At 36.5% G+C, this 14,910-nt stretch overlaps 1 protein-coding gene across 3 annotated transcripts in view; it reads right to left on the bottom strand.

The window, feature by feature from the left end:
• LOC124721105 (protein FAM214A) overlaps nt 1–14,910 on the bottom strand; it is a 244,797-nt gene that overhangs the window by 12,732 nt on the left and 217,155 nt on the right. For 2 of the 3 annotated variants that reach the window (XM_047245923.1, XM_047245924.1), the window contains exon 15: nt 628–866. In XM_047245923.1, coding sequence (XP_047101879.1) covers nt 628–866 — 239 coding nt within the window. Of the gene's footprint in view, nt 1–627; nt 867–8,434; nt 8,794–14,910 lie in introns of those variants that run through there. The other variant, XM_047245925.1, reaches the window with a different exon arrangement.

Genomic DNA, 14,910 nt, shown 5'->3' with positions numbered 1-14,910 from the left:
TGAAGTCTTCAAAGAAACATTGAGGCCCATAGGTATCAGAATATGTTCAAAATAAAAAAGGAAAATCTACAAAAACAGCCAGAACAAGCAAACATTGATATTTTAAATGGTGCTGCAATGTATAATGAGAAGCTGTAAAAGAAGATTCAGGAGTCTGCACAGCTTGTCAGAAATTTGCAGTAATATGAAATCAAAATGGAATATTGTTGAAAGAAAAAAAAAGGAAAGAAGCCACATACATATATCTAATTACATAACCATTTATTTCTTGTGTTATATTTAACTTCATTGGAAAGTACATTTAAAGTTTTCACAATGTGACTGAAGACACTTTCCTCATCATCCACTGTAGATTTAGTAGAGTCATACAGGGTGGGACAAAACATAACGAACAGAAAACACTATCACAGAACTACTTCCCAAGGCTTTTTGCAACTTTACAAGAAGATAAGGTTTCTACAATACACTTTTAGTTTGTTGACTATTTTAATATTCTACTGTAACTTGAATACAGGAATGTGCCAAATTTTAGTAAATTCTATTTCATTCTGGTGTAATGTTTTGTTTATATTATAAATTTGGTGAGCTAGGGTTTGACGTACCGCCAACTGCTAGAGACCAACTTACCGTAGATGTATGAGATACCGTAGCCACTTTTGAGCATCATAGGGCTGCTTGCCATCCAAATTGGCAGGCATATACAAAGTTCGTTGCCTTAAGAATGTTTGTGAATTTGCAGGCATGTCACATAAATCATACATCACCACAAACATTTTCACCACTGTTCCAAGGGGATTGAACAGAGTCACTTGTACTGTGCCACTTCGAGGAACATTATAACCTTTCTTTCCAAGGTTAATATGGCCCTGAAAGAAGAAAATTATTTCAGTTACCAATTTGTATCAAAATAAATAAAGACTATTATCATGATCAGAGGGAAATATAATTTTTAATGAATAAGAAAGATATTTTCCGAGCACAGGAGAATTTTGGCTTCTGGCTAGATGAAGTACTCCACTAACTCCACCTGTGGGGATAAGATGTACCAAACTCACAAAGCATATTAAGTGAAAATATATAAGAAGAAGATTTCTGTTACAATAGTCATTGGCGACTACAGTCAATATCCTTCCTTTGACGGCAAATACTGAAATCACGTTTTATGCAGCTCCATACTTTCCAGTGTGTGAGTAACATGGCTGAACTGGCAGGTCATCATCACTTAACGCTCCCACAACCCTTGTCTTCCTTCCAGTTCATTATTTAGTCATATACCATTGTAGGTGGTTTGAACTCTTCTATATATCCTACAACCGCTTTGATTCATTTGAGAGAAGGAAGCTATTAAACAATAATATTTTGTCTTCTGCTTCATCTTAAGTTATCCGTTAAGATTAGCCCAAGATGATTGGGAGAGAAGAGATGGAACTTCAGAAGTTCTTTTACGTAAAAATATAAAACACCATGAGGATTAAAGTTTATTGTCCAGTTGACATCAAGGATGTTCGTATAAGAGCACTAGTTCTACTTGGAACAACATTAGGGGAAGGAATGAGTTATAATGTTCTTGTTGCAACAACCTAAACATTGTTCTCCGACTATCTTGGCGGTATAATAATTAAATTTGTCAATTCTTCACACCCAAGAATAGGTGTCAAGCATCACCTGACAATTCTATTTCTTCTCTTTTGTTTTCCATTTTTCCAATGTTCTTTGATCTTCTCCTGTAGTTATTTTCTTACAGCCACTAGTCCTCCTGAATTTTTGTTCAACAACAACCTTCCCATAGTATTTCATTTCTAATAGCTTCCTGATTATTTGTTGTTCTGTGGTATCTTCTCTTTTTAAATTCTGTTTTTTGTGATCCAAGCTAGTGTTGGTTTCTTCCCCTCTGACAGTCTTTCAAAAAGCACTGTTACTACTGTCGTCGTCATCATCATCTTCTTCTTCTTCTTCAGTCCAAAGACTGGTTTGATACAGCTCTCCATGTAACTCTATCCTTTGCAAGCCTCTTCATTTCCAAATAACTGCTGCAACCCACATACTTCTGAACCTGCTTACTGTACTCACGTCTATCTCCCTCTACACTTTTTATCCCTGTAATTCACTCCTATACTAAATTGATAATCCCATGATGTCTCAAAATGTGTATTATCAACCGATGTCTTCGTTTAATCAATTTGTGCCAAAAATTTCTTGTCTCCCCACTTCTATTCAGTATCTTCTCATTAGTTACATGAACTAACCATCTAATCTTCAGCATTCTTCTGTAGCACCACTGTAGTGAAAAGACAACAGAACAGTCTACTATAACCCTCCTTTTGCTCTTTCTTATTGTATATCATATTGTCCTGGTTTTTCAGTTTTAAGGATTCTGGCTGTCGGCTGGGTGCTGTTCCTTCTATTTCTTATAAAGTGCAACCCAAACTATTACTCCAAGTGTAGGTCCAGTGCATCTAGCGCATACACACGTCAGATATCACTAAAACAAAGGCATTTTTCGTTGCAGAGAAATCTGCTCATGAAATTTTAATCACCAACTTTCTCCCCTGCCTGTGAAAATATTTTGTTCATGCTGACCTACATAGGGAGTAATGATCATGATAAAACAAGGGAAATCAGAGCTCACGCGGAAAGATATAGGTGTTCATTCTTTCTGCACACTATAAGAGATTGAAATAATAGAGAATTGTGAAGGTGGTTCAATGAACCCTCTGCCAAAACTTAAATGTGATTTTCAGAGTATCCATGTAAGTGTAGGTGTAGGTGGGTTGTAGGTCCTCAACTGGCCACCACCTAACCAACACACAGTCATCACTGGCACTGAGGCAAAACTAGCTTTCATTAGAAAACACAACAGACCTTCACCCTGTCCTCCAATAAGCTCTCAATTGACACCACTGATGTCGCAGGTGGTGGTGTTTTGGGGTCAGTGGAATGCACGCTACAGGGTGTCTGGCTCAGAGCTGTCCTTTAAGTAACAAAATTGTAGCAGTTTTTGTGTCACTGTGGTGCCAACTGCTGCTCAAATCACTGCTGCAGATGCTACACAATGCGCCAGACCCATATGCCAAGCACACTGATCTTCCCTCTCAGTAGTACCACGTGGCCATCTGGAGCCTGGTTGTCTTGTGACTGTACATTCCTGAGGCCACCACTGCAAGCACCCATGTACAGTGGCCACAGTCCTGCCACGTCTTTCTGCAACATCGCAGAAGGAACATCCAGTATCTCATAGCCCTATTACACAACCTTGTTCAAACTCTGTGAGGATTGATAGTGACATCCTTGTTTCCTTACAGGCATTCTTTACTAACACCAACTCACCTCTTTAAAGCAAACCTGATTTGCATCATCATACTGGTACTACCAGCACCTCTCTCATGCGACTGTTGTGGAATTTGAATAATCATCTTTCACATGTAGAAACACGCCTACCAACATTTGTTTATGCCGCACAACTTTTTCTTGGTGCTGTGATTTTAGTTTTGTTTTTATCCGTTCAGTGTATGTGGACTGTTCCAGTGCTGCTGCTTGATAATGGAACCAACACAAACCCACTATTAACAAATTAACCATCACAATACCAAGGAGGGAGGGAGGGAGGGGGGGGGCAGGGCTAGTTTATGCTCACCTTTTGAAAATATTGTGCTCTAGCCATTTACTATGTACTCTAAAATTTTGAAAACTACGTATTGTTTTAATGAATTTTGGCATGTTCCACAAATATTTTAAAATTTTCAGTTTAACTTGACTAACAATTTAAGCCTCAGTAGTAGATACTACTTCCACAATGACTATCATATTGAATATTTTCAGGTTCAGGACCTTCCTTACACATCAATCTCTTTAGAAAGTATGTTGTGAATAAAAACCACCAGTTAACAAAATCTGCATTTTTAAATTTTGTTTTCATGGCACCCTATTTGCTTCAGTAATGTGTACCATATGCCTAGACTGTGACCCTGCCATCCTTCCCTCTTGTGTCTGCATTCCTAGCCAGCAAATCTGCTGCCTCCCTCTGAGCCACTAGATACCCACCCCAACCCCTGTTCCTACCTCCCACTTCTTCCCTCCTCCCCACCCCCCCCCCCCCCACCCCCCAGTACCACTCTACCTGACAACCCCCAGTACACTAAGTCCCCCCTGCCAAAATGCAGTCTTGGCATTCTGTGAGCACTCAGCACAGGGGCACAGACATGGTGTATTGTGCCTGGTAACAACTCAATGATTCTGCCATTCAGTGGACGATTTCATTTACAGCTGAAGTATTTAGGTTTTTTTTTTTTTTTTGTATCATGTATAATATCCCTTCTCTTGTTCCTTCTGGGGCTGTGACTTATAAAATAATCCAAATCATCTTCATTTCATTATTGTCATTTCCTGGACTTAACACACGTTAATCACATTTGCCTCATAATAGATATGTTTGTGTATTAGTTTTTGTTCGACTGGCAATATATTTTCGTACTCAACACTGTTTTTCCACATCTCATTCAAGATTTTAATTTCAACAGGACAGTGCAGGGATCTATAGTAGTGAGCTCTAAACACTTTTAACCCATCGTCTATGATGATGTCATACAGAAGAAACTCATTTCATTTGTATATAAGAATGCATCCAGCTGACAGTTATTAACAGTGCCACTGTTTGAAACTCTCCAGGAAATGCCTTACATACCTTTCAATTTTGTTAAAGTTCTTCAGTTCTTGTAATAAACATTTCTTACTGTTCATATGATCTACTTTTACAGTTGTTTGTGACTTAAGCAATACTACAACATATTGCTACAACTGCCTTTCATAGGCAGTGCATTGTGTACTGTGCTAGTGTTCATCACAGAACATACTCTGATAAAAAGTAAAATGTTGTCATTTGATTAATATTCCTGACACAAAGCTGAAATACTGGGTACTTCCTTTCTCCTGGGAAAGGGGAGAAGGGGGGAGGGTGAGAATGGGGAAGAGCATGAGGATTAAGCCCACATCATCAAGGAAGAGTTTGGAAGGTGCAGAGAGGAACTAATGTCAAGCTGAAACTGAGTTTGTCCCTCAGGTATTCTGAGACAGTGCAGTTGGTAGTGCACTACTTGCAGAAGGCAGGTGCCAGAATTTGTGTCGTGATACATCACACTGCTCCAACTTGTCACAAATGGTTAAACATTTTAATGACCCTTCCTTTACTATGTCTGTGTACTTTCTCCAATGATTTTCTTTGCCTCACAACACCATATTTACTGTGGATTATTGTCACTTTCAAATTTCTTCGTGCTTTTAGAACAAACTCAGATGACATAAACAAGATTATCTGAATGTGATGTTAGTGGTTCAGCTTATTTTGGTGCTGTAAGAATGAGGTGTCCATTGTTTATCAATATGACATGAATAATAATTTATAACTAATGATAATTTCAAGTGGTTTGTTAATGAATGAACATAACAAGACAACAAACATTAACCATGAAATCTGTACTATTTATGGGACAAACAGCAGCTAATGACAGGAGGTACTTTTGAAGGTGTTTGATAAGCAATTGTATCTGGCCAAAAGACCACAATTACAATTATTCTGCTCAAAATTGCCCAGTCTTACAGATATGCTATGGTTTCCAGTGATTTTTAGTCCTTTATGCATTAGTTGCCACTGACTAGTTTGGGTTGTATGGTTGTGGTCCGTGAAACATTTTCGATCCTGACTTTTGATCCAGAACTGTATTCAACATCTTCAGAGGTGTTCCTGGTTCTGCTAAGTCTTCCAGATTGATGTCAGAGTGACACATTGTGAAAAGGGAGCATGGCAGAAGTTGACAGCTCTTAATGAAATGTCACAAATGAGAAAGTTTCATGGACTATAACAATACAACCCAGAAGATTCACCAGCAACTACAACAGCTGGTGGTAAAAGCCGTCACTGTATGACATTTGTGCATTTCAGATATTTCCTTCCTGGATTATTCTTCCGTGACAATATTTGAAGAATTTCCACCAGCGGTTACAGTCACATAAAGAGTTTTCTACAATGAATATATACTGAAACTGGCTCCACTCTACAATGAATGTGGAAAACCATGTTTATTATGTAAAAAGGTATTGGCAGATGTGCACTTGCATATGCAATGATCTTCACTGTTACTGCTACACATTCGAAATTTGCATTGCATTGCATTGCATTGAATTATAACAAATTTTCATATTTTGTAGGAACATACATTTGTGAGTCCTTTTACTTTTTTGACTGTTTTCTTTGCTGTCAGATCCTATTAACATTCACTCAGTAATCTTACTCATAAAAAAAAGAATTATTTCTTCATTTCATCTCATCTCAAACATGCTGTAAGTAATCTTATGAAGTCTTGAAACGAATTTTCTCCAAATGATTCCATGAATTTCATACTGTAATAATCTTTTGTTTTCCTCAATCTTATTTAGTGCCATAAACACTGTAATACATCTACCTCGTCTGTTATTTCTGTTGTGGAGCTGCAGGAATGTTGTAACACTCTTAGCCTCATAAATAATAGCATCAGCTAAATTAATGCACTTGTTTAATTCAGTGAAACAAAAATACAAATTAATCTTAGCCAGTGTAACACACTGCAGAGAAGCACAGCCAAGCAAAAACCTATGAACATTTTAATTTTCTCAGGATGAAACTGTGGTGTCACCGCCAGACACCACACTTGCTAGGTGGTAGCTTTAAATCGGCCGCGGTCCATTAGTACATGTCGGACCCGCGTGTCGCCACTTGCAGTGATAGCAGACCGAGCGCCACCACACGGCAGGTCTAGAGAGACGTACTAGCACTCGCCCCAGTTGTACGGACGACGTAGCTAGCGATGCACACTGACGAAGCCTCGCTCATTTGCAGAGCAGATAGTTAGAATAGCCTTCAGCTAAGTCAATGGCTACGACCTAGCAAGGCGCCATTAGCCTTACATAGCTTGTATCTAAAGAGTCTCACTTGTCTCGTCAAGAGCGATGTACCACAAGGATGGATTAAAGTTAAGTATTCCAGAAGCTACGTACTTTTCTTTATAGCGTTCATTACGTATCCTGTTTCAGACCTATCTCTTGCCTGCGTGAACTAAACGCATGCCTTTCGGCTACTTCCGTGGCGTGGCTGTCTTGCTACGCCACAACAGAAACCATAAGCAATACTATAGATTCCAAAATATCCTACAAGGGGTCACATCACAATTCATCATTGTATGGTTTGAGGCCGTGTGCAAGATACATGATAAAAATGAAATTTCCTGTGTTATTTGAAATAAGCATGCGCACATGTGCTGTCTTACAAAATTAGACTGCGAACAAAAGAGTGGAACATACATTGCAAATCTGAACACTTGCACCACAATTCATAAATTACTAGCTCACAATTGTGCTAATAGTATAGAGTCTCAAAAACTCTGTGCTCTTCAATGCCAACCTCTAGCAGATTATATTCCACTCTCAGGTGAACCTGTAAGACCTAATAACACTGAGGAGTGCAGAATTTTTATACCTCTGTCTTACCTTAAGCTGTGGACCAATGCAGCAAGTGTATAGACTAAATTTTCATTCTGTGTGTGTGTGTGTGTGTGTGTGTGTGTGTGTGTGTGTGTTTTTTTTTTTTTTGCTTTGAAACTTGCTGGCAGATTAAAACTGTGGGTCAGACTGGGACTCAAACTTGGGACCTTTGTCTTTTGTGGGCAAATGCTCTACCAACTGAGCTATCCAAGCATGCCTCATGACTCACCCTCACAGTTCCACTTCCACCAATATTACCTCTCTCCTGTATTCCAAACTTTGCAGAAGTTCTCCTAATACCTTGTGGGATGAGCACTCCCTGACTAAAGGATATACTGGAGAAATTGTTTAGGAAATTTGGAGGATAGGAGACAGATACTGATGGAAGTGAAGCTATGAGAATGTGTCATAATTTGTGCTTGGATAGCTCAGTTGGTCAAGCACTTACATGTGAAAGGCAAAATGTCCCAGATTTCAGTTCCGAACCACCAGGAAGCTTCAGAGCAAATATCTGGCTAAGTGCATTAAAATAAATACAATGTTTTTCTCATACTCAAGTTACTAATTCAACAGACACTGTTTCCCGAGCTATACTTCTCACCACACACCCTGTATCAACCCAACTCCTTCACTTCAACAATGAGCATAATGGTAATCTGGTGAAAGTATGGTAATGTGTGTACACACAAAAGGAAAACAATTTTTAATTTTATGTTGCTCTTTATATTTATATATTGACTTATTTACACATTCTGTCTCTTTTGCATTGCAGGGTGTCATTAGCTATCGGACTGTGTGCTGGAAGTTTAAAGGAATGAGTGAATAATATACAATGTGAAAAGTAAATGCAACATTTTTAACAAATATTTTATTATATACATTTTTTAGTGATTTGTGACATAATTAATAATTCCCTCTTAGTTTAACTTTGTTGATTTCGTGAAACTGGGAGTAGTTTTTTCTTCAAGTATATATTTTTAAAGAAAGGATAGGTTTTGGGGTAAATACTCAGAAAAATTACAGGTCTCCTGCAAATGTGACACCATGAATAAGGGATTCTTCTTAAATATGTACATGACTGAATCATCAGAGAAATTATATAGCTATGTGAGTAAAACAGTTCCTTTTAACAATCAAGAACCAAACCATAAACTGTATGTTCACAACAGACAACTCAGTGATCCAGTAACCAGAGACAAGCGTGGAGTTTGCTTAATTGTAACCAGAATTTCCAAGAGAGGTGCAGATGAAGTTGATGGGAACCCTGATGTCCGTGCTATATAACTGGAAAACAACAACAGCACAAGACAAAATTTTACAACTAATGCCATTTTACAAAATATTCAGATAGGAAGATTCGCTGAGCACACAAAAAATGAAAAGAGTATTCACAATTCACAGTGACACGCTGTAGGTTGTAAAACTCCATTACTCTTAATGATAAATTCTGAAATATATAGGATTACATTTTAAGAGTAAGAATGATGCCTGAACAGTTACAATACATTAAATGTTTGTGTATTATAATCATGGGGGAAACACTTTGCCACAATGACATTATTTTTCTTACTGATTTAATTACTCATTCACTGTCTATGTTGTCAGTTTACATAGGTTACACATTTTCTTTTAAAATGTGTCACATTCCCGTCATTAGTTAATCACACCATACACTAATTAAATATTGTCTTTATTTGTGTGCATTTATTTATTTATTTATTTATTATCTCCTTGCAATGAATGGGTACCATAATGCACAGAAATGAGGGTGGTGATTATATCTAATACATTCGGGTCTGGCTCCCACTTCCCTTGAATGTGGCTAAAAATTGTAACACACAGAAACAAAATATATGAGAGAGTACTCTGTAAGCATCAACTTCACAAGGCCACTAATGTAATGAATACTTCTTGTTTATTTATTGCAGAACTTTTAAGGAAGTTCTTTTTTGAAACAATTATGGAAGTGTGTTACAAGGTACATGGTTACAAAAATGGTCAGGTCTTTTGTATGACATCTGCTTGATGTCCAGTTATTGAGTTACATAATATTCTTTGTAACTTTTCAAAAATGAAATATTGTTGACTTTTCTGCATTATTCTGCAAAATTATGTGAATGCCAATAACTTAAAAGTTAATATGTTCAAAATATTCCATTTTAGATACTGATGAAACTTCAAATTAAAAAAAAAAAAAAAAAATCCCTCACATTTCGAAGTTTCTTAAAATACTTAAATTTTTATATTAGAGAGAAAGCTTGAGTAAATTATGATACTTTGCCTGATTTCATTCATTCAGTAATTTCCTATGGAATTATCAATTGCAGTAACTCGCATTTAAGGAAGAAAAGATTTCATTGCATGAAGGTGTGCAGTAAGATCATCATAAGGTGCTGGCTCGTGAACATATGAAGTTTAATGAGTTGGGAATTTTAACCACATAGGCATCAAATTTCACGAGAACATTTATCATCCACTAAATCCTGAGTGAATAACAGCTACCATAATTATAATAATATAATGAAAAATTATCTTGACTCTTATTTAAAAACTGATTTCACAGACGTGTGTCAAACAATGCTGTTACCACAATCTTCATGCATTTACCTAATGATGCTAAATGCTTCACAGATATCACAACCGAATTTTAAGTGTGCACAGGAAGTTCTCTCTATGCAAACACTTTGTGTAAAAATTTCAGTTAATAAGTTTTGGCCTACATTGAAAATATAGGACAAATCATACATTGAATTGAATTTAATATGATCCTTTAGAAATACATTATTTACAATAAATGAACATGTTTATATGAGTCATCAGAAACAGACCTCGCTTATTATCACTTACTTTCTAAGACTGACTTCTTCTGTGTCATTAAGATCTTTACCTTTGTAGTGCCCCATAGAAGTAATTAAAATTTAACATCCTTTATTGAGAAACAAGTAGTGAATTTTTATGTCACAACTCTCTTGTTCAGCTTTTCCTGTGTTTTATGTTTCAACTCTTAGTTTAGCTCCCTGAATGAAATTGTGCTGCTGATGTTTGTACACCATTAGTACCACATACTACAGCATGTTTCAAACTTTTTTGCAATGCATCCTTCATAGCTGATTACTTGCAAAATATATTGAAGCAATAAGCAGTCAGAGCAATAAGACAGCTGTGGAGTTGGGAAGAAGATGAGTGTAAAAACTGTCAAATCACCGATATACTATTACACCTAGTTTAGTCAGTAGTTTTTAGCAGTTTGCTGGTTCTTGTAACTTATTTACTGGCTGTGTTCTTGGAAATGAAATCTGCTGATGCGTCCATTATCAGTGACGATTCTTTCATCTCTTTTGATGTGTATTAGTCCTTATACTGTAAGCTAGAGTATCAAAGTTTTCAGCAAATACTGTGAGCTGCTCTTTTACAATACTTTTATCTACCCTACATCCATTACCTATTTTAGTCTGTTTTTATTTGATAACTTCCAAACAGATTCTGCCTTATTCTCAGTCTTTATACTTCTGGTTTTGCATAATGGGTGCATTATTTCCATTTAAAATTTTATCTCTTTTTTGTTAATTACTTCCATTATTGATTACAGACAATAAATAGTGTTTATAAATTTCTCACATAGCAAACTTTTTTTATAAAATGAATGAATTCTCAGAGTTATATTGGACTCCTTAGTGTAAGGTCAGAGCAAACCACTTAGTTAAAAAAACACTCTTAAAAGAAAAAAAACTGTGATACTTATTTCATAAAGAAGAAATGTACTTTAATGTTAATTATGATAGGAAAAAATCTGTCTAGTTGTAATATTATACATGACCTATTGTTCTAAGATAATGGTAAAACAGTGTATACACTATCTGATCAAAAGTATCTGGACATCCCTAAGTAATGCTGAACTGAGCACAAGATGTCATGAGAAGTGGATTCGGCAGTATAAAAGAGCCCAAGTAGTATTGTGTTGTCAGTAGACAAGCAGTAACGGCAGAGTTGGTTGGGCAGGAGAGCTCGGTGACTTCTAACATGGACTAATCACTATTTCAACTCTTCTACAGCTGTCCAAGCCAATGTTGGTGATGTGATTATGAATCTGAAATGTGAAGCAGCAACAACAGCTAAAGCAAGACCAGGCAGACCTCCTGTACCGACAGACAGGGACCACCGAGCATTGTGGGAGGGGGGGGGGGGGGGGGGATGTAAAAAATGGCATGAAATCAACAGAAGTTATCACTCTTGAGTTATGAAGTGCTGCTAGCAGTCCAGCTAGCACAGTGACAGTGCATAGGGAGTTAAAAATAAAAGGGGTACAATGGCTGATCAGCTCCTCATAAGCCACACATTATGAAATTGCGAAGGTGGGATGGCTCCACTTGCTACAATCCTGCTCCTTAAAGAAATATTTTTTTTCCAATATGTATGTAAGCACATGCAACAATTGTGTGCAATGATCAATTTCTCAATAAGGCTGATGTTCACAAAATTTCATTGTCCACCAAGTAATTGTGTGATTTCAAACTGCAAAGTAATTGTTATTTTTATCTACAAAAAATTTATTTCAATAGTAACGAAACATATTTGATACCTATAGAACATGGGGAGTTGGGATTTCCAGTCATCATGTAGCTATAATTTATAAAACAACATACCTCAATCAAAAGCCCTTTAGTTACTCTTTTAAAAAAAATATTTACTTTTTTCCAAAAACCTGTTTCAAATGATTATTTATAATTATAATTAACAATCATCTCAGAGTTGTGAATGTTAGATTCTGACAACTGAAGTCATAATTTTGTTGTCGGATTTTTATTTATTTATTTATTTTTTTAACTGTACAATAAATTTGGGTATCAGAACATGATATTAATTGAGATAATGAATAAATTAGGAAAACTGTGAACCTTTACATTTTACATGAAAATCAGTAAATCTCATTGGAGGTGTACATGGTATTGACAAACATTTCATATAACTAGAGTAATTTTACAGTTACCTAATTACGATCATACTAAATTATTACTTGGTTCACTAGAATGGCATCTATGCTTTTAGTTAAGAGTCTGGTCAAATCATTCACTTTGACATCATCAAGTAGTCATTGCGTTATATTTGCATCGATAAAATCTGGATCTTCCTGTGAAAGTACATTGTACAAATATTGCCACTGTCAGAATACTACTTAGTCTAGTGGTTGTGTCAACCTGTGATTTACATTCTTAATGACATCTTACAGACGATTATGAGAAGCATTAAATATGGGATTTTGTCCCGTTACCTGATTCTGCATTGTGTACATAATTTCAAAACTTAGTATAAAATTAGTAAAATTAGATTATAGCCAGCAACCAGACAATAGACACCATGTGCTACCAAGGGCCATCAATCACAGGTGAGGCATGTTACGATTTCTGTAGTCATTGCTAAGCAACATTTGAGATAGTGGTAAGAGTGACATTGCTGGACAGTGACTGACAATGAGTGATTTGCTGTGATGGATCATGCTATGCCCAGTGCCAATCCAATGGAAGGATTTGGGGCTGATGAATGCCTGAAGAAAATTACCTGCTAGCCCTGACCCAAGCCCAATGCAACACCTTTGGGACAAGTTACATCATCAATTTCGCTCCAGACCCCAGTGTCAAACATCAATACCTTCCCTGGTTTCTGGTCTTGAGAAAGAATAGGCTGCCATTTCCCTAGAGACATTCAGATGCATCATTGTATGTGTCCCCAGCAAAGCTCAAGCCATCCTAAAGCAGATGGTGGATACACCCATATTAGTCCACTAATACGGTGTCTTGATACATTCAATCAGGTAGTGCATATGTTATCTAAAATGTTCATGTAGTACTGTATTCTTTCACTTGACTTATTTTATATCACTAGTACACAACTTTTAGAACACATAATCTAAAGAACCAAATAAACAATCAAATCAAATTCACTTCTGATGGCACATAATCATCTGAGCCCAGATTCTAGAGATATCATATGTCTTTCACTAACTTCTTGTTCGTCACTTAATGAATGCCTTCCACAGATTTAGTTTCTCCATACAATTGTATATTTTGGAGATGACAATGGTTTCATCCACTGAAGCACATTTTTGAATTTACATTATTAAGCACTGATGCTGGTTCTAATACCAGTAACTTAGGCTTGTTTTAATATTCTGTACTAATTATTTTGTGGCAGCAGGTGGCACTTTCTGTGCATTAGTATATGGATCTACCAGGAAATCCATCTCTTATTAACTGTTCTTGTCCACCACAAACAGAAACAAGTATAATTCAAACATATGGATGCAGTGTTTTGATCTTGACATGGGTATGTACAGAGTGATTCAAAAAACATGTCCCATAGCAAAGTATGGTGAACTGTAACTCCACTTACAAACTTTCGGAGGTTGCAGTATGGAACAAAACAAGAACAAAGTTTAGTGAACATGGGCTTTAAAATGCATACTTTTTCATCTTCACTACCATCAAATACATCTCTTCTACTGAAGAAGTGCTCATAGCTCTTAAGGTATGCATTTTGTAGCCCAGTTTCACAAGACTCTTTTTTTTTCTTGGTTTGGTCCATACTACCATCTCCGAAAGTTTGTTGGCGTTTTGGTTCACCCTATTTGTCCTATGTGACATAACTTTTGAATTACCTGGTATTAAAAGAAAGCCCTGGAGCAAAATACTATTAAAACATCACAATTTTGACTTAAAAACTGCTGAAACTAATCTGCTGAAGTCATGAATGGAACTACACTAGAATCAATCTCTAACTTTAAATACCTTGGAAGTGTTGATTTAAACAACGCTAACACGGGCTGTACTTTACAGCAAAATGAAGCAACTTTTTCCGAAGAATTAAAAAATCTTCTATGGAAGAGGTAAATATCATGGTACCCAAAATAAACAATGCTGAACACTTGCTGTCAATCCTCCTTTACAAGTCAGAAGTTTGTGCTCTACTAGACAGTTAAAAATTAATTTAATTTCTGCTGCTTTAGTTTTCAGAATTGTGAACCAAAAACAACTAAGGATAAAACTAGAAGCGAAGAAGGGATGAAAAGTCAGCATTGAAGAGTATATTCTTGACATCATATGCCATTTTACATGTTATTGGCATGACTAATTAATGTCTTCAGCAGAAAGACAAAAAATGATTATTTAAACTTAATTGAACTGTACTGTGTCTCCACATATAAAAACCAATTCTATGTTGCCACTCCTACCTCAAAGTCCCACTGCTGCAGTCAACAAATACTGTAAGAATCCATGCAATTCACAGTATTATAACACTGGCAGCATTCAGTTTCTGTACTTTCCAAAACTCTTTCTCCATTAATGGTTAATGCTGCTCAGAACTGATCAAACAAGTTCAAAAATGGCTCTGAGCACTATGGGACTT

This window comes from Schistocerca piceifrons, chromosome X (genome assembly GCF_021461385.2).
Source record: "Schistocerca piceifrons isolate TAMUIC-IGC-003096 chromosome X, iqSchPice1.1, whole genome shotgun sequence".
Classification (NCBI taxonomy): Eukaryota; Metazoa; Arthropoda; class Insecta; order Orthoptera; family Acrididae; genus Schistocerca; species Schistocerca piceifrons.
Note: the sequence above shows the minus strand (reverse complement) of the source record. Positions and strands in the feature narration are given on the sequence as shown.